The sequence below is a fragment of the Volvox carteri genome (assembly GCF_000143455.1).
Source record: "Volvox carteri f. nagariensis unplaced genomic scaffold VOLCAscaffold_5, whole genome shotgun sequence".
Lineage (NCBI taxonomy): Eukaryota > Viridiplantae > Chlorophyta > Chlorophyceae > Chlamydomonadales > Volvocaceae > Volvox > Volvox carteri.
Window position 1 is genome coordinate 1,422,375 of NW_003307548.1, and position 20,069 is coordinate 1,442,443.

General features: G+C 61.3%; 2 protein-coding genes across 2 annotated transcripts; one reads left to right on the plus strand and one right to left on the minus strand.

Annotated features, from left to right (window-relative positions):
* Positions 1-1,519: 1,519 nt before the first annotated feature.
* VOLCADRAFT_87431 (uncharacterized protein) lies at positions 1,520-7,187 on the minus strand (the record flags this gene model as incomplete). Its single annotated transcript, XM_002947209.1, has 13 exons — positions 1,520-1,670; positions 1,807-1,940; positions 2,284-2,385; positions 2,776-2,810; positions 2,840-2,990; positions 3,138-3,182; positions 3,644-3,727; positions 4,089-4,151; positions 4,617-4,724; positions 5,372-5,492; positions 5,834-6,106; positions 6,534-6,661; positions 6,933-7,187. The coding sequence occupies 13 exons, from the start codon at positions 7,185-7,187 to the stop codon at positions 1,520-1,522; spliced, it is 1,650 nt and encodes a 549-aa protein (XP_002947255.1).
* A 536-nt stretch (positions 7,188-7,723) lies between these two features.
* On the plus strand, positions 7,724-18,899 carry VOLCADRAFT_87432 (uncharacterized protein; the record flags this gene model as incomplete). The annotated part of the gene is made up of 24 exons (XM_002947072.1): positions 7,724-7,834; positions 7,905-8,099; positions 8,388-8,462; positions 8,850-9,099; positions 9,222-9,277; positions 9,743-9,861; positions 10,350-10,515; positions 10,782-10,923; positions 11,195-11,422; positions 11,855-12,045; positions 12,274-12,308; positions 12,808-12,954; positions 13,219-13,333; positions 13,760-14,014; positions 14,246-14,247; positions 14,366-14,428; positions 14,860-15,081; positions 15,431-15,545; positions 15,772-15,852; positions 15,987-16,094; positions 16,629-16,771; positions 17,306-17,450; positions 18,054-18,272; positions 18,723-18,899. The coding sequence occupies 24 exons, from the start codon at positions 7,724-7,726 to the stop codon at positions 18,897-18,899; spliced, it is 3,360 nt and encodes a 1,119-aa protein (XP_002947118.1).
* Between the last annotated feature and the right edge of the window lie 1,170 nt (positions 18,900-20,069).

The window sequence follows — 20,069 nt, forward strand, 5'->3', positions numbered from 1 at the left end:
ACTCCTCTGTGGGACCTGCCGAACAGGATGCGATCGGAGCTGCCGATATCACGTCCGGCTGCAGTTACTTGGTTGCAACACTTTAAACGGTCTTAAGAATAAGAATCCGTATCACACGATGGAAGGCTATCGCAATCAACGGCTGATTGAGGTAGCTTTGGATGCAGAGGTTGCGTTTCACTACCGATTTAGGCCGTACTGCGTGTGCAAGTGTGTGTCAATCCGTGGACGTGACAATTACGAGTTCATGTTTTTACCTCGTTATGGTAACCAGTTGGTTATGGCAACAAAGCTCATACTCATACTCTTTCCTGTTGCGCGATACTCTTGCCCCAGGTACTCACACCTGGAGGCGATGCCGGCGTAATCGCGTGGGATGCAGTGCGTCCCTTTCAGCTTGACTGGAGCAGCATTCCATTTGCTGGTGGCGGGCATAAACGACATGTAACACAAAACACAAAAAGATGTACATACATACAGACAGGCTTTGCTAAAAGCAAGTCAACCAGCAAACCGCTCGTCTTTCACTACTAATTTCTTCAGCAGCTTTACTTTCTCCGGCAGTGACAGCGACTTGTATCAGCTAGGCGTTATCTGCGACCACGTGTCCGTTCGTCCCATCACGGGCTTAGTATAGTCTTGTGGGTTCTCTTTGCTTTCCGGCTCATGAGGCTCATCACGTGGCTCAACATGCAAGGCGGCTGGACGAGCTTCCCTCCCCCCCGCGGGAAGACATCGACCCGGATGCTGCCACGCGCCTAGCCTGGAGGGCGCGCAACAACCTGCAAGTCCAGGAAGTCCAGCTTGCTGCATATCCGCACTGCTTCGTCACTCCCCTCCCCTTGTGGCTACACCTGTGGTTAACGCCCCTCAGCACCTCCTATCGCTGCCTTTCGCCTCTTGCTCCTCCCCTCCTTGGTCCCCTGGCTCCCCCTTACCAGCCAGGCCCCCACAAGTCCACCACTTACCTGCCCGCCTGCTTAAGCGTCACCTGCCCTGTGCCCCCTACCTCCTGCCCTTACCGCCTGCCCCCGCCACATGCCGCCAGCCTACATACATCCTTGCCTCCTGGTCCCTTGCCTTCCGTCCTTACAACCCTGACTTTCCTTCCTGCAACCTCCGGCCCGCACGGTGGTGCTTACAGTCAACAGGACCGAAATGACAACCGGTGCCGACTCTGTAAAGCCTACGACCTCGTCCAACAAGAAGCGTGGCTTCGCTGACGCGGCTGAGTTTTCCTTTGGCGTCTGTGCCATCTCACCATCTCAACGGCACACAGACAGGAACTCCCGTACGTGGAGGCGACATCGCCTTGTGGTTGCGGCCTGCGGCTGCAGTAGCTAGAACCCCGCGAGACACTTAACGCCGCAAATGCCACGTAAAAGCAGCACCATGCCCAAACGCAACGAAGTCTCGAGCGCCCACTCCGCCGCCGCTGGCCTCCCCTCCATCCGACCTTGTATCCCAAGCCAAGCCAAGCAAAACCAGGTGTGGCCGCCTCCATCCCGCTCATCATCATCTACACGTTGAGCGACACGGCCCGCTCCTCGGCCACCCGCTGCTCCTCCGCCAAGCTCTTGTCCTCCTGCTCCCGGTGCTTGGCCAGCGTCTCTCGAACCTTCTCCACGTTGTAGGCCGCCTCCAGCAGGTTGGACATCTGGGCCTCGGGGCTGGTGCGCAGAGGGGCCCAGGTGGGTCAGCGGGACGGGTAGCAGAGGGGTTGGGGGAAGACACGAGCCAGCCCAGTCCACACCCCACCACACCGCACGATACCGTACCATCCTCCCTTCACATTGTCCCCAGTACCTGATCGCGTAATGGTACAGCTTCTCGTTCCACTCGCCATCCGTACCCGCATCGCCCTCCCGGTGCTGAGTCATCCACAAGCTGTACCGCCGAGTGTACGGATCGGCCACGTGCCAGCTGGACTTGACGAAGATCTGGCGGCAGCCGCCGGGACGGAGCGGACCGAAGCGGTTTCAGGAAGGCACCAAGCTTTTGACGAAGCAGAGCACAAGCAGGATGGGAGGGAGGCATACAAGAAGCCGTCGCGACCTGGCAATGTTTTTCCTCCTCTAAAATGACCGGGCTGGCGCTCCTGTGGGCACAACCGCTCCCTCCATCCTTATCCTAGACGCAGAGACGAAGCAGGCAACATGTCACAGAATCGCTTCGTTGATTCAAATTCAGGCAAACATCGTAGCAAGAAACTAAACTCGACTCGAAGCCACACACTGCTTCGGTATTGTTCCAGCGTCACCACGCTTAGCCGCACCGTCGTACCGTCTCGTACGGATGGAAGGCAATGCCGTCGTACGTGCCGTGCCGGGAGGGATGGACCATATCGTTGCATCCCCAGTGCCGCTCGTCACGCCAGTCTACATCCTGACGGAAGGGACGGGCATCACATGAGCGCGTGAGGGCAAACCGACCAAAACTGCCGACCTCCAATCAGCGAGCGGCGGGAACGCAACTGCTGTGCTGCGAGGGCTGTGCTAGGAGGCAACGTGCCTTAACAGGAAGCAAGAAGCACAGAGCGAGGGACATTTCACACGGCTTGAACCTGTGCCTGCGCGCCTGTAGGGCAGGCCAAAAAGGCAGCTGCCCGGGCGGCTCCTGCAGCCCAGGCACTTGGCCATGCGGCCGTGTGGGAGGTCCGTGTGGTCTCCCGGACTTGTCTGTCCGTGCGTCAAGAAATCCCCGAGTGACTGCGCGACGTGAACACCCCAGGTGCCACATCCGTTCCTAACCACGTCCTCGCTCTCCACTGCTCACAGCGCCGGGAACCCCCTGGCGGCGCTTTTCAGGACCTTGTGGTGGGCGAGGGGTAGATCCGCACCTGGCGTGCACGGCACCCTCACACGCCTATCACCGCACACGGTGCCAACAGCGGAGACCGGCAAGGTCTCCCCCTTTCCGCACAACACGTCACGGCATGGGCCCTTGCACGTGCGCCCATAGGCTGGCAGCGGCGACAGACGGCGGCCGCACTTGGCGGCCGGAGCCACATGACTGGAAGGACGGAGTGGCTCTCTAATACATCCCGGCCAGGGCAGTACACCGGCAGCCGCCACTGCCTCGGTGTGTGTCGCACCCGCCCCTCCCCACCCGTGGCCACCGGCCGGTCGGTCACTCACTCGCGCATACTTGGACATGAGGGTGGCTACGTTGTACCCCGCCTGCTGACCGGGGCCGGCGCGGGGGAACAGGGGGGCGGCGGGTGATGAGCAGGAGGCGGAGGTAGAGGCGGAGATGCCGAGTGGAAATGTAGCGACGCGCGGGGCACATGCACGGTCAGGACGGCGTGGGGTAGGGCAGATCACACTGGGAATGTTGTGGGCTGTGGAATTTGGGCAAACGGACATCACAGTGCAAAGCAGAGGCTGTTTCCTCGAACTTGGGCACACGCCCTGCGACGGCGGAGGAATGTGTAAGTGCACGATGGCAGCAACACGCGCTTACACATTCCGCCGCCGCCGCAGGGCGTGCGGCCGCGCGAGTGGTGGGGGAAGCTGCGGCCTCGCGGGGGGATGTCGCAGCAAGCAAACCAACCGCCGCTGCCGCCGCGAGGCCGCGTCCGGAAGCCCTGTCGGTTTAGGCCAGGAAGATACCAGAGCAGAGACGGCCTTCCCGCACGTCGTACCTCAAGTAGTACGGACGTAATGCCGTACTCCCCACCCACGATGATCCCATCCTCCTTGTCCCCACACGTCTTGCAGGTGCGCACCTGTGGGTCCAGGGGAACCGAAACATCTGAGCAACGTCATCACACATACCCCCCTTTCCTGCCCGCCAATACAAGTACCTCCTGCATGGACTGGCTTCTTCAGTACAGTATTGCAGGGGGCTTCCAATGGAGCTGTGATCACTCCGGTCTGCCCCTGAAGCACACGACCTGTAAGCACACTTCACCCCCAGTTGCAACATCGGCTCAAGGACTGCCGGACTGAAGACTTCTTTTCGGACGACCGGCTCCCCTGCCCAAGATTGCGGATGCATAGCGTTAAAGTCAGGTGAGGTCGGCAGCTGGGGCCGGCAAGGTGGCTACTGGCTTTCCCCCCCCACACACACGGGGCCCTGGTCCCCACCTTCAGCACCCCCCGCCTGATCACCAGCTCCATGGCCACGTGGTCCAGAGCCACCGCCCAGGACTCCAGACGGGGACCGGGGCCGCCTGTCGGCAGCAGCAACAGCGGCAGCAGCAACAGCGGCAGCAGCAACAGCTAGAGAGACAGAAAGGACGGAACTTGGTGTTTTAATAACAACAACAAACAGCAATTCACTGCAATGACATCTATCAGACCAGCAGCAGCAGCAGTCTCACCCACAGAAGGTACAGCAGCCGCAGTGTGCCTACTTGCCATAGTGATGGCCCAACATGGACCAGCCATCCCCTGCTCCCACTCGTTACAAGGTACTCCTCACGTGCGCTTATTCCTCACGTGCTGTGGCCCTGGAGGCCGCACCCACCCCTCTCCTCCCCTCTCCTCCCATAGCTCCCTGATGTCCGCAGACCCCACACAGGCACACACATGTGCAGCCGGGCCGGCTCCAACCGGGACATGGCCGCACCTACCCGCGTCTGCCTCCGGTAGACACACCAGGGAGCAGCCCACCGCCCGCACCACCGCGGGACCCATGGGTCGGCGCCTGGAGTAGGGCCCGGTGGGAGTGCCGGGGGGCAGCACCTCCAGCACCGGGGGATACGTCCACCGGGGATCTCCCTGCGGCCTCGTGACAGCCGGGTGGGGGGGGGAGGGGGGGATGGAGTCACGAGCTGCGCCGTGTGACATACATAGCAGCTGACTCCCGGGGAGGACCCGCGGGTAAATTAACTGATTAACTAACAAATACACACGAGGCACGGACGGGGGCTCCAGGGTTCGCCAAGGCCTTGGGGGGGCCAGTTCGTACGACACCTGATGCGACCCGGGAGGTGGGTTTGCAGTAGCCAGGGGGACGTGGGGATGTGGGTGTGTAGGGCCGCACATCGCCGGTTATAAGTTGGCAGTTGGGAGTTGGGACGATGACGGGACCTCAACTGCATGTGTTGCAGTCACGACAAGATCTGTCGTACAATGTAAGTCCTGAAGCCTGCTCCTGGACCCCTCGTCTCCACCAAGCACCTCCTTGGAGTGCGGCTCCAGATTGAGGGGTTGGGCTGTCCCCGGGCTCCTCTTCTTCCGAAATGGGTTGGAAACGCCACCCACCCAGCCCGCCATCCATACCTCCCCCCCGCCAAGTGCGCCTCGCTGGACCTCTAGCTGCCACAGCCTACTATTTCCTCCCTTACCCTTCCACAGCGAGCACGGCTGCTCATCGTCCACTAGGCCCGAGTCGGGGCGGTTCCCTCCCCCCTCCTCCCCCACACCTGTGGCAGTGGTTGGAACCTCTCCAGGAAGGCGTGGGTCCAGTGCCACCAGGTGGGCAGGTAGGCCGGGTAGTAGGGCCCCTTCACACTGCTGTTCAGGAGGAGGAAGTAGCGGTAACGGCTGCGGGGGGGACACAGCGCGAAACCGTACGATACAGCACATACGTGTGTGTGACCTACTGCCCGACGTAGGGCGGGGGGTTGACGGGTGGCATGGGGAGTACGGTCGGAGGGGAAGAGGTAGGTGGCGAACCTCGACGAGATTCTACAACGGCAGTACGGGAATGCCCAGCCGGGGTTGAGGGGGTTGAGGGGGTGTCGGGTGGCCTTCATGACCCCCTCTGCTACATGAAGAGTATTCCGGACCTCCTGGACCTCCCAGACATGCAATACCCCGCCTCAGGTCCCCAGTCTCTCCCCTCCCCCCCAACCCCCCCACACGCACGTGTCACGCACACACACCTGAGCCCCCCCCCGTGGCGCCTGAGGTACTCCAGACTGGTGTTGTGGGCCGCCAGGTCCATACCCACGTTCTCACTGCGCCACAGCAACAGAGTGGGGCCCGCCTCGGGGGCCCCGTGCGGTCCGGACAGCAGCTGGGGGACCCCGCCGCCGGGGCGGGCGGGCCGACGTCTGCTGCTGCTGCCGGTGAGGTGGAGGTGGCGGTCCTCCGGGTCACCGTCGACCCGGGCGGCCCGGGTGATACCCATGTCTGGGTCCGCTTGTAGTGGCGTCCTGGGAGGCAGGGAGGAGGGAGGGAGGGAGGACGGGAGAGAAGATGAGGGGGGTTAGATATAAGAGATGCAAAAAGGCCCGAGTCTCAACTGCCTTTGTCCACAGCATCAACTGACCAAGGGGTGGGGTGTGCAGAAGGGGCTCCTCACGGCTTCCGCGCGTTCGAGGGGCGGGAGGGTGGAGGGGACCACGCCGGGACAAGGAGGGCAATCGGGTCCTCACCTCATCGGAGCCAGCCCGGGGCCCTCAGCCGCCAGCTCCCTGTCAGTGACACCTCCACTCCCTAACACTCCCTACTGCCCTCCCTCGCGCCCCTGCGGGTCCCCCCCTCGCGGCTCAAGGCCACCCGCGCCAACTCCCTCAAAGACGGAGTTTTTTCTCTCCGCCCCCACCCCTTCAACCGCTTTCGAATCGAGTTCCTCCTCACGTGAGCGGGAAGGCGCTGACGCACGGCGAGCAGAGGTCCCCCGTCACCACGAACACCCAGGTCACCGGCTGCACCTCCCCCGGGGGGGACACCCAGCCGTGCTGGAGGAAGTGTTCCAGGTTGGTACGCTGACAGGACATGGGAGGGAGGGGAGGAGATGAGGTTAAGGGAGGGAGGGACAGGGAGGAGGGCCAAAGAGGCCGTCGGCGAGAACGAGCGGAACGTGGGTAAGGCGAACCACTGACGGGGCGGAAAGGGGGTGATCAGTACTGCCATGGACCCTTGAAATCATGACAGCATCACGGCCTGATTGTTCAGATTGATATTCACAAGGTTGCTGTGAGCGTGCACTTGGTGTGTTGTTTGCGCGTTCCTGGGGAGGGTTGTGGAGCCAGTTACCTGGATGGTATCCTTCTCATAGAAAGCGTACGATACCAGGAGGGGTGCCGTGCTGTACGGCGGCGGGCGGTGCGTCTGTCGGCTGGCGAAGGGCCCCTCCTCCGCGCTGTCAGTGATGCGGGAGCGCAGGTGCCAGCCGTACAACGTCAGGGTGAGGACGCACAGGGCCAGGCAAGTACCCCAGATGACATCGGTGGGACGCAGGCGCGCCGCCAAACGCCGCCGGGTGCGGGGCCCAGCGTGTGGGTCTGCCATCAACCCTGGCTCGGGGAGCCTTTCCCAGCGGCTTCCGGTGAAGGCCACAGAAGGCGCCTAGGCGAGCGCGATAGAGCTCCGCATGGCCCTGGAAGTTGATCAGCGCGTCCTATTAACACGTATTGATTTGCCCCATGGACGTTTTTGCACGCAAGCGGCAACGACTACGGAGGGTTCTCAGGCTATACGATCATGCTTATTTGCACGCTGAAACGTCTTGTAAATAAACAAGTAATTATATTATGAATTTATCCCGGCATGAGACAGCACCGCGTCTCAAACCGTTTCCTCGATTTACCACTGGCCGGTCCAGGCAGTTGGCAATGGCAACCAGTCAGTGCTATCTGATATCTATATGAAAGATAACTTGCGAATTGTTGATCTAAGGGAATCCATTCTATTAGTGCGCTCAATCTTCTATTATGTTACGTAAGCCTTGCAGAAGACAACTTTCAGCCCCTTGATGCAATACATAGTTGTGTTCTTCGTCCTGTATAGTTGCTAAAATTAGTCAGTTCATCATCTGTCGGTTCACAATGGCAGACTTGGATGCGGTGTTTTCTCGAATTTTTGCTGCGGCACTCTATAGCTCTGCCGATCATGTCAATTGGAGGCCTCCTGTGGTTGTATTATCCGGGCTAGCACAGGTACTAACCTGCCATTAGTGATCTGCTTTTGTGCGGGCCATGACAACCTTACCTGCCTCGGCAACGACAGGAGCTGGAGGCAGAGGCAGGAGCTAATGGCCAGAAGCCGGTCTTGGATGCAGCGGTGCTGGACAGGGTACTCGTGTCGCGTCTCATAGAGTCTCCGCCATCAAACTATCCGCAGCCTCCCATACACTACCTCATGGGCTGTTACGAACGTTCTTCAGAGGAGCTTCGCAGGGCTGGGACAAACGAGCAGGTTAAGGTGCGGAGCTGGCTTCTGTGTTTCCCAAACCATCCGTAATGGCCCAGGGGTCCAACGCACTGTGCAAAAGGACGTGGACTCCCCTTGTGTCTCCAGAGAACAGGAATTATGCCGCCCATCATTTAAGCGAAGTCAATGCCTTCCTAATGCCCTGGACACTGGGGGAATGTTTGCAACGGGCCTCGGGGACAACCTGCTTTCCTTATATGCGCGCCAGCTCCGTCGCTTCATTCCACCGGGCCACCGCTATCCGCCCCTCCGGGTCCCTGACGCCGTCCCCCGCTGCAGGCGGCAGTGGCGGCTGCCCGGGACCTTGTCCTGAACTACGCTGGGTTGGCGCTGTTTGCGGGCATCGTGGCGCAGGTCCGTGCGCGGTCTGCTTTAAGAGCCCCTTTGCTGCGCAGCGCTACGAGAGGCCGGGGACGACTGCAGCTCCCATGCGGTGAAATCACCAGTAGCCATAAGTGGAAAACTTGCAGTCAGGTTGCCTAGGTTAAACCGAAGGTTACTTAGGTGGACTCGGAATTCGTCTCTGGCACTTATGGCACGTCGGCGTACCTCGTGTTGCGTCCAGGACGTGACATGTGTAATGCGCCCTAAAACGCCCCAGCGAGCCCCCCGGAAAGCCTAATAGGACTGCCCTGGCCCTGGGGTTCTCTACATACACGGAGGCGGGTAGTAGAATGGAAACCCGGCCCACCCATCCTCAGTCCCATTCTTATTGGCCCGCCCAACTCTGCCGCCCTGCAGCCCCCAGCCATCGAGGCCCGTGGGTCACTGCAGCTCATGGATGCCCTGCTGCTACGCCACGGCCTGCCTACCGTCGCCCTAACCACCGCGGTGGCCCCCGCCTTTGCCGGGCCAGGCGGTGGCGGGGGTGGAGAGGCCGCAGCCGCGGCGTACACAGCCGGTGCCGTACCCATGCCGCCGGGCTTCCTTGAAGAGCTGGCTGTACGACATGACAATGACGAGGGACTGGCGGACGCTGTTTCTAAAATAGGTGCGGGATGTTCCAACGGTTTCGGAGCCCGGGCGTACTCGGGTCTTTCCGTGCATGTTGGTTGGCCGCTGTGAGGCGACGAAGACCAAGACCTGGCCCCGGCCGCCGCCTCCCCTCCGCAGGGTTCCTCCCAGATACAACAGTCTCGTCCTGTCCAGTGCATGAGCCAGGGCGCCTGGTACTGTCCTGAACTGAATTGCATTGTTCCAATCTGTACTGAACTTTACCAGACTGTACTGTACTAGGCTGCGTAGGCTTGAGGGCGGGGTTCCTAGCCCCACCCAGCTAGCTGCTTCTCGGTACCCTCTTCCGGTGAGGCCGCCTCGCCGTCCTCCGGTTGGTCGCCGGGTGCCCTGCCCGCATGCCCCAACCCCCCGGGGGTTGGGCAATCCTCTCAAGACCCTGCTTCCTCGCCCCTTGCTGCACATCTTGTCTCGTCCCTCCCTCCCTATGCTTCCCCACCTCCGGCCCATTCAAACCCTCCTCTCACCCTTCCCGCCCGACTCCTTGTTTTTTGCATCCATTTCCCCCCTTCCTCCCTTCCTGGTCAGTCGTGGAGTTGGCACGTCTGGTGTCCCGTATCTCCCCCCTGGGTGACCCCTCTCCGCACCTGACCTCCCTCTCGCACCTGCTCTCCCTGGAGCCAATAGCCCGGGGGGCGGTTGTGGCCAGGGCCTGGCTGCCCGCTGACCTGAGGGCCGTGTCGGGCAGGGCGGTGGTGCTGCCCGGGGCCTGCTGGCTGGGACCCTTCTTCAACATCAGGTGCTTGCCGTGCATGTTTGCAGTGTGTGTGTGTGTGTGTGTGTGTGTGTGTGTTGTATACGACACCGGGTTGTGGCAAGACTTATGTGACACGTGTGGACTAGGACTGAGGCTGGGAAGGGGGAGGGGTTGTGGGGAGTAGTAATGGCGTGTGGCGAAAGCTGGGTTGTAGTTTCCACTGCCGTTGCCGTTGCTGTCCATGGGGTTGGAGTGGGGCTCGAGCGACGCCGCGGGTCTGTGCGTTGGCGACCTGCGTGTGGTGGGAGTGTTGGGCACGGTTACATCCCCGCCGCGCTCATCGGACTAACATCTGGCGGGTTTGTTGCCAGAATGCTTAACAGCGCCGAGCATTATCTTCTCCCTGTAGTCCTGGGCGTAACAGGGGATCTGCATCCGCCGATCGGTACTTTTTTGAAGTCGTGATATAACACCCCCCCTCCTTGTACCTCGCTTCTCCTTTCCCTCTTCTCTTCCGCCTTCCCACGCAGTCCCATTCCTGATGACGTACGTGGAGCAACGGTTCAGGAGCCCGCCGTGTTGGCGCAGTGCTTCACCCGGATGGAGGGCCGGCGGCCGGGGGACGTGAACAACGCCGTGTCGGGGCTGAGACTGGCCATGAGGAACATCACGGGGCAGTTAAACGGGGTCGTCAAGGTGGGCCGGGGGGGGGGGGAGCTCGGCGAGGGAGACATCAGGGTTGAGGAAGGAGTCCTCGACCCCCCTTGCGGAGCTTGCCTACCTGCCTACCTACTTGCCTACCTACCTACCCGCCGACCCATGTAACTGTCTATCCGTCGGCTATGCACAAAACGCGGCTCCACCCTGCATGTCTTCTCGCTTCCCTTCTCCGCAGTCCCACCCACCTCCCCAGTCCCACTCTCTCCCTCCGCTTCCCCCCCTCGTTCTCCCCCTTCCCCCAGTCGCTACTGAAGATGCGGTCCACCAAGGCTGGTATGATCCGCTGGCTGGGGGCAGTGCTGGACGGCAATGCGGGTCGTGCCAAGCTCAGATTCGACCCGGAGGCCCTGGCGCCGGATGGCTTCCTGGCTAATGTGGCGGCAGGTGAGCGAGCCGGCAAGGCCAGGGAGGCCTAACCCCCTTGCCTTCAGCACGTAAGCGGTGTACATGAAGCATGTTCTCATCGGGGTTGGGGCCCCCCCATTCCTGAAACCTTTTTGCTAGGTCGTTATTAGTTGACAGCTGGTGGAGTGCCTCTTTTCTGACAGTTAAAATACGCACACACGCGCGTATTGACTGACCACCTTCTGGTTCGGCCGCTGCCGTACCTTGTACGACTCATTTTCCTCTCTGTTCCCTGCCCTTTCCTCGCCAGTGTTGCTGAAGCTGTGCGGCCCCTTCATGGACATCTCCCCGGCATCTCCCTTTTGGAAGCGGGTAGACCCGGGGTTCGTGGCGGCGGGAGGGCTGCTGGACGCGTCGTACGGCGGGGAGACGCGGCTGGCGGCGGCGAGCGACGAAGAGGCGGCGTGGCGGGAGCGAATCCGCAGCCACGCGGCAGCATCTGCCTCGGCGGGAGGTGCTGGGGGGGGCAGTGGACCAGGTAGGGGAGTGTGGCAGGGCGGTGACGAAGGCCCTAGGGTAGTTGTGATGATATGCAACAGTGCGGCTGCCCGCTGAGCACGACCGACCAATCCTGCGTTCTACACAGCAACTGAGTCAGGCACGTGTGGAGCTGTAGACGTTGAGAGTGACCTGCACCCCCCTGGTGTGTGGGGGGGGGAGGGAGGGGGGGAGAAGAGTCGCACGCGGCCGTGCTATCCGGGTTAATGCCGTGGCACAGGCTCTTGGTACGAGCCTAAACCCCTCCTAGGCACACTCCTCCTGCCCCTGTCCCCTCCTTAATCGTGTGGGCGAAGGAGTGTTCGTGCGTGCGTATTCGTGTTCGCCCCCACGGCCACTGTCGGCCCCGCTCTCACTCTCAGCACCGACCCAAATTTCGACCCGGGCCCTGTTCCACGCCGGGTCGGCACAGCCTCGCCAACCGGCGCCTCGGCAGCTGCCGCCGCCGCCGCCGGTGGTGGTGTTGGCGGTCCTGACGGCGGCGGCGACTTCCACTTCATCTGCCAGGCGTTCTTCCTGACGTGCCATGCGCTGCACATAGGGCCCGTCAGGTCCATGACCCACCTGGAAAGCGACCTTGCGCACAACGTGCACTTCCTGCGGGTGGGTGGATGCGACGAAACGGGGGCTTCTCAACCACTGGGGCTGGAGGGGCCGCAGAGCAGGATACGCCCGAGACTGGGAGCTGGTAGCCCTTGTGGTGCGGCAGAGGGGGTAGCTGGTAGACTGTGCGGGTTAAGGGGTGTGGTCATGAGTCTCGCACAATACTCGCCTCGTGTGGCCCGTGTGTCATCTGTACTTCGTCCGTACCTTGCCGTACCCCCCCTGCAGAGCCATGTGACGCAAACTGAGGCCATGATGCAAGAGTAAGCAGCTGTAAAGGGAGAAGAGGGGGCGGGGTGAAGTCGTGGAGCTAGGATCGGCGCATGGGGACGTCGGGACGGGGCAGGGTCCAGGGGAACTGTGCGGTTGCCGCAGTCGACCTTCTTCCCCTTTTTGTCGTGTGAGGAAGAATGTGGGTGGAATCTCTAGGGGCCGCTCACATCTTGACCTCCACCCCCGATCGAATCCCCATCCCCGGGCTCTGCGCCGGTCTGACCGGTGGTTACCCCTTCCCCCACCTCACTTGCGGCCTGGGCTCATACCCGCTCCTTTCTGTCGGCGCCCTCACCCATTCGTGTGTGCCCCTGTCTTACCGTGGTGCCTCTATCTCCTGAGCTTCCCTCCCAACACCAACTTACCTCATTACTCCATCGATCACCGGGCAGCTGCGGCATTGCTTCCGACTCCACATCGGCATCTGCTTCTCATGTGACAGACTTGCATCATCATGTAATCCCCCCGCCCCATTTTCTACGGTGTCAGGCTGTCCAATCCTGGCGAGCGCGCCATGGCCGAGTTGGCCCTCACTCGCGCCCGGGCTCAGCTGGACTACCTGCAGGCCCGCTACCAGGCCTTCCTCACAGTGCTGCTGGACCCCGCGCTGGTGACCGACATACTGGGGTTCTACAGGTGGGTCAGGAGAGAGCCAGGAGGGTCCCGCGGGCGGCCCGGATCCGAAACCCAGGGTTGACCTCCTTTCCGCATTCTCGTTTCAGTCCTGGGGTTATCGCACCCCCATGTGCAGCTGGTTGAGAAATAGTCAGACGGGGAACTGCATGCTCATTTCTCCCATCCCTCTGCTCGATGCAGCCGCGCACCCAATCCATAAGGACCCTCCTGCCTTGCCTAAAGATTTAGGCCTGTCCTCCCCTCCCCCTCTGATTGCTTTTCCAGGCTGATGGCCGCCTGGCTGACCAGCCTGGCTACGGGCAGTCCCTGGGGCAGTGGCGCCACCTCGCTGTCACTGCCCCTGCCGGAACCCGCACCGCAGGACTTCACGTGCATGCCGGTGGGGTGGAGTCGGGGTTCGGGCCGGGAAGGGTCAGGAGGGGCCGTCTTGTAGGGCCGCCGTGAGTAGCGCCCCATAGCCCAGTTAGCCTTTCAGTTTGCAGCACGAGTATAGGCCGTTGAAGGGCTGCTGCTGCTGCCGATTGTTGGTTACTCGTGCTGTCGGGGGCAACTGATGTGGCCGCTGCGGTGCTTACTGCTGGCCGGTCGGTATCGACTGTCTGAAGGTCTGCCCCTCCGGTTGAGAGCTGCGTCGGTGCTGCCAGGTTGCTACACCTGCTTGCTCCGCCTCTGTCCCATGTGCGTGTCCGTGGCCGCGATGAACCTCTCCGCGTATCCATTGGTCACGAGAATCTGGGTGGGCGGTTTCCCGCGTCCTGATCGCCCTCCCCTCCTGCCCCTCCCTCGCCTCGCCTCCGCTGCACAGGAGTACTTCGTTGAGGACATGTGTTCGGTTTTGTTGTTCGTGAGCCGCTTCGCTCCCCAGCTGCTGTCCTCCGCAGCGGACGGGGCGGGTGTACGATTGGACGAGTTTGCCGTTTTCTTCACCACACTCATGGCCTCGCCCAAGTATATTCGGTCTGCGTTCCTCAGGCAAGCAAGCAGGGGCCGCGGGAGGGGCTGCGCCGTGTTTCAGAGTCTGCGAGACCAATGCAGCTGCTGCTGTTGTCAGCTACTACGGGTGCGGCTGGTGGGGGTTAGGCCGATTGTAGCCCGCGCAGTTGGGCAGCGCAACAGAGACCGATGGGTCAGTAGTGAGTGAGTGGTCAGCGGTGCGGCTAACGCAGTGGCAGCAGCTTAGCGGGAGCACATGCAGCAGCTTCCCCTGGGAGGAGCCCCCACCGCTACGATGGTTTGATAAGTCCTCTGTGGGCCCCCGGTTGCCACCTCCCGACCGTCCCGACCACCGCAGCCGTAAGTGTTTAATCACAGCGATTGCTCCCCTGCACGAGTGGTTGCACTGGCGGATTGGAATAGCATTAAGCTGTGTCATGTGCTGTCGCTTTAAATCCGACGCGTGTACGGCATGCAGATCGAAGCTGAGTGAGGTTTTGGAGCTGTGGCTGCCGCAAAGCGACGAGGAGGATCAGGGCGGGTGAGCGGAGTGCAGCTGTGTGAGGCCGACTAGGGGCCAAGTAATGTATGGACGCGACCCTTATGCCGCCTAAAAACCTCACCTTCTTGCTGGCTCCGTGCTGCTACCTACCTGTGCCGCCCCAACGGACATGGCCGTACTAGGCACCGGCCTGATTCGAACTCTCACTTTGGCAGGTCTTCGCGCTGCATATGTGTGTGGTGTTATCTCTTCTTGCCAGTAGCCTAATAAGGCCCCATGGGCCCATTCCTTGGGTGCCCCCCAGGCTTCCTTCCTTCCTGGCTGGCTTCGCCCCACGCCCCGCCCGTGTCCGGATGTCTGTTTTCCTTACCGCTCCGTCCCCTCCCCCACCCGCATGCCGTGCTTTTACCGGACCCGGGGCATACTCTCTTCCCATCCCCTCGGGTTGCCGGGCCAATGACCGGCGGCAGGCGCTCTGCGTTCCGGCGGCGCGCTCCCGCTGGGCCCTCGGCGGAGCTGGCGGCGCTCTTCAACTGCCACCCGCTTGTGGTACAGAACCTGACGCCCGTACTTGTACGGCTGTACAACGATATTGAGCACACGGAACGCGAGGGTGCGTTTTACTTCAAGTTCAACATGCGTACCACCATCGCCAACATCCTCAAGTACCTGTGGGCCCAGCCGCACCATCGGTGGGTCATGCTGGCGGAGCCACGGCACTAGCCGCAACTGCCAACTGCCAACTGCCAACTGCCAGTCAGGCGTCCTTATGTGGACATACGGAATGATGTGCGGGGTCATGACGCCACAGTGCGTGTTTTGGAGTTGGAAACCTGTGTGTGTATGCGCACGGGAGGTGTGCCGTGGCAAACCCATGCATAGTGCCAATTCGCACCTTCCTCCTGTGGTTGAGGAAATGAAGTAGTGTCTTTGCCCTGGTAGCGTACTATGCGCTCACGCCCACACACAGGACAGAAGCCACCTCGGCCGCACGGCGCCGCTGGCCCTTGCTTCCTTCCCCGTTCCCCGTTCCTCCTTCAGGGCTGTCTGGCTGGCTGCCGTACGTGCTGAGGAGTACCGGGGCAATAGCGAGCGGTTCTCCAACATGTTGCTCAACGACCTGACCTACCTGCTTGATGAGGCGAGTGCTGGGGGGGTGGGGGCCCTGGCTTCGGGACGGGGGGAGTCCAGGGCCCCAGCAGTGTTGCACGGCGCGTCGCAGCCAGGCCGAGGGCCCAATGCAGGTCAAGGAGGGCCGACGTGGTGGTCGGTGTGGGGACAAGAGCGCGGCAGGTTCAGCCTGGCCCTTGCCGTTACCTCCCCCGCCTTTTTTCGGATAAAACCCTTACCCCTCATCACCCCTGCTCATGGCCCCCGCGTAGGCGCTAAAGCTGCTGAAGCTGCTCCGTGAGGCCGAGGATACCAGGGCGGATGAGGCGAGGTGGGCGGCCATGTCCCGGGAGGTGAGTGGATGGGGGAGGGAAGGGGGACCGGGGGGCCCTGTTGTATGCACCTAGGTATCAGGCACCATCCCCTGCCCCTGGCTCACTGTCGGTGCTCTCCCTCCCCCTCGCCGCTTCCCCCCACCCCCCTACAGGACCGTGATGAGCTGGTGAACATGCAAGAGCGCAACGGCAACAACCTGACCGCCATGATCCGTTCCGCCACCTCCGTCATCGACACACTCAACTTCATCACCGAGGAGGTGGGGGAACGTGTGGGCGCGGGGGTGAGGGAGGGACGAAGCGGCGGGCAACTGGCCGTTGCACATCAGGTGCATAGAGGTGAGGTGGTGATTTGGGGCGCAGTGAGGAGGCGGCGCATCGGAACCTCCGCATGATGTGTACCCTTCCGGTCAGAGGGTGGGACCTCCACACACTCTTCCTCCTCCTCCTCCTCCTCGTCCTCCCCACTACACGAGTTGTACAGGTGCCCTCTTGCTATCGCCTAGCCAGGCCCCTCTTCCCATCCGCCCGCACCCCTACTACGCCACATCCCCTGGCCCCCTATCCCTAGTCGCCTGGGCAGCTCACGTCTCATCCTCGTCACCGGGTCCACCGAGTCCACCGAGTCCACGGAAGTGCTTTTCACTCCTTTGGCTTCCCTTTCCTCCCTAGCTTCTCTTGGCTGGTGGCTGATTGGCCACCCCTCCACAAGATTGAACCTCCTGCACTGTCCTCCCGTTCCCTCTCCCTCTCCCTTCCTGCGGGGCCTCTTCCCACCCCGGGGCCCACTTCAGGCCGACACCACCCGCACCCTGCTGCAGCCGCACATGGTGGAGCGGCTGCGGGACTCTCTCAACTACTTCCTCAAGTACCTGGTAGGCCCGGAGCGGCGCCAGCTCCGAGTGCGGAACCCGGAGAAATACAACTTCAATGCGCGGTGAGGCAGCCGGTCAGGCAGGCAGCCGGGTGGCCAGTCCGCCCTAGCTGTAACTCTTTCCACCGCACATGCATGCACGCAGGCGAGGCTCTAGGATGCCGGTTGACCTGCCCCCACTGAACCTCTTATTACCGCCTAAGCGCTCTCGGGCTCTACGCACTGCGTTCGTTTGCCTTTCCTTCCCCCGACATTACGACATCCAAACCAGACCTCCGCAGTTTTCCCCCCCTCCCCTTGGGGGCTACTGTAGTGCCATCGTGGCGGTCGGTCTGCTTAGTGAGCACTCCTAACATGGTCAGCCATTCGAGCTCCTCCGGTCTAAATCCGGTCTACCTCTAACCTCTACCCACCAACTCTCCGGTGCGTTTCCTCGCCTTACGCCCCTCGCCCTCCCTGCCCCCTCCCTGCCCCCTCCCTGCCCCCTCCCTGCCTCCACCTATGGACCCGCTTGTCGCTTCCTCTCTTTTTCCATCCCCCTCTGCTCCCATATATAATGTGGGATATCTGTTGTGATGCGACGTGGGGGTTCCCCAGGGAGCTGCTCCGCGGTCTGGTGACTGTGTACCTGCATGTGGACGCCATCGACCGGGGCATTGCCGCAAGCACCGGCACTGCGCCAGTCTTTGCGGCGGCGGTGGGCGGCGACAAGCGCTCCTTCAAGCCCGAGTACTTCTTGGAGGTGGATAGCGGGGGACATTGGTGGGGGAGCGGGCAGCAGGGCGGAGACCGAGAGGAGGGGAGAACGCTTTGGGCAGCCGTATGTTCGTACATGCTTACCCCCTATCATCTGTCACTGACGTGTTTGTGCTGAGGAGCGCACACGCGCTTTCCCATACCGCTCGCTACGTGGTGTCCTTGTGTTGTAATTGCGACATGCAGACGGTTTGATATGCAAACGGCGGGAGATCCAAACGGGACGTCTCTCGCCTTTCTATTCATCGGAATGGCAATTCCCCGCTCAACCGCCATTATACAGAATATCCTTGCGTTCATTGCGGACTTCCTTCGCGAGCTGTGTGCGGCGGTGTCTCCTTTTTGTCGCGACACGAGGGCCGCCGGTCGCCCCACGTGCCCGAAAATCCTGTAGCCCTGACCTCGCTTGCTGAGCTTCCGGAAGGAGCTCCTGAAAGGCTAATCGCGGCATTTATCCTTCCCTGCAAGGAACTTAGGCCTTTGTGCCCGTCTTGAGCCTCGTCGCCTGCAATCCCCATTTCCTGCGCCTACCCGTGTTTTCGTCCCGCTCTCCTCCCCGCTCCTACCTCTTCCCTTCCCTGCCCCGCAGGCCCTCGCAGTGCTGGACGCCTCAGGGCTGCTGAACGTGGGTCAGCGGGAGCAGCTTGAGGCGCTGTCGCAGCGGGCCCTGGCGGCGAGCAGTGTGGCGGAGGAGGAGGACGAGGTGATGGGCGAGGACGTGCCGGAGGAGTTCATGTGCGCCATCATGTCGACCATCATGAAGGCAAGGGACACAGAGGGCAGGGAGGGGAGGGATAAAGGAAATTACGTACGTTAGGGCTAAGTGAGCAGCTCAGGCCCGAAAGGGCATAGAGCCGTCGTGGAACACCAAGGGGCGAATGGTGTGGGGCCAGGAACAGGAGGAGGGCTGGTGTTGGAGGGGCGGTGCGGCTGTCGGTTACGAGGGAGGCTTTAAAAGCCTTAGGACGCCGTACAGCGCTGGCTCCAAGCAGCCTGGTAGCCAGCCTAGACGGCCCTTCCCCCCGGCGGTGTGTGGCGTTCTGTCCCTTACTTGTCGGCCATGATACGCGGCCAACGGGGTTTTCATGCTGTTTGCCGTTGCTCTCCTTAAAGACCTTACCGGTACGCTGGCGGCTCTCGGGCTAAGAGGCGAAAAGGCCTTACACAGCCCCACCTCTCTGATTTGCCATCCCCCATGCCACGCCACCCGTCCAACACATTCACCCACCCGCCCGCGCATCTTCACCTCCGGCTGCAGGACCCTGTGAGGCTGCCCAGCGGTGTGGTGGTGGACCGACCCAACATCCTACGACACCTGCTGTCAGACGCCACTGACCCCTTCTCCCGAATGCCGCTCACCGAGGCGCAACTGGTGCCGGAGGAGGGTCTGGCGGCGCGGATTGCGGAATGGCGCAGGACCCGCAGCACCCAGTAAAGGATGGGCGCAGGTAGTGGGGTCCTTTTGATGAAGTGGGAGGTTGCAACTTGTAGGCCTTGCTTCGACACCTTCAAGTTGCAACGGCGGAGTAGGGAGACGGTGATTCGTTGTGACGTAATAATCTGGGCCGCACCGGCATCGGCTTTTTGTGTACACGTGTGCGTCGTTCTCGGGGTGTGCGGGCGAGGGGGGCGAGGCGCTGGGGTGTGTAGAAGCAGAGACATCTAGGACGCCAGGGGATGACATCTGTTTTGTCGTACTGGTGTGCTTGGTGTGCGGGTTCCTGTTGAGCGGACAAGAACAGGTTAAGAAGCGGATCAGGGCTTTTTGCTAGCATTCCATGTCAGGAAGAGATAAAGAAAACGCCCATACGAGCCGTTACGTTTTGCAAGTTGCACCAAGTGGTAACTGAAGGTCTTCGGGACGTGTGCAGCTCCGCTCCGAGCGCGTCAGGAGCATCTTTTTAGGGGGTTGAGGGGGTAGCCGGTGTTGGGGGTTTTTAAATTTTGCGTGTGGCTCTGTCCTTCGTTCCTTGCGAAAGTTTTGGAGTTGTGCGTCCGACCTGTTGTGCTGCGCTGACGTCGTGTTATGAGAAGGTCGTGTAACCAGCTGGTTAGACGTTGACGTGTACTCCCAAAAGAACCTATCCGGCTGTTGTGCACCAGAGTGGCGATGTGAATTTGAACTTGCTTCCTGCACAACCCTGCCAGACGACGAGCAATCCGAAGCTATGGCTATAAGCAAGATTGCGCTTGTCCACCACCTAGCCACACCGTACCAGACATATCAACAATTGGGGATGACGTGTTTGTAGCTCTTGCGGCCGCCGCCGCCACCCCCGCATACCCTTTCACAGCGCACTCCTGCCACAGGGTTTCATCCCTGCTAGACCCTGTTCTGTGTCCTAACCGCGATGCCCGCCAGGTGATGCATAAATAGGAAAGATGTTATAGCTCGGAAGGCTTCGAAAGGCATTCGGTAAAGGCTTTTCGCAACCCAAAGCAAATCAGAGCACAGGCCAAGCACAGACCACAGAAATAGAAGATATATCAAAAACACGCGCGCCTGCTCATAGCAGCATTTTCCGCTAAGGCGATCCCATTCCAAAAAACCGGCGGGGGTCGTGGGATACGGCCATATACTGCTACCGTATACTGCTCTGACGGC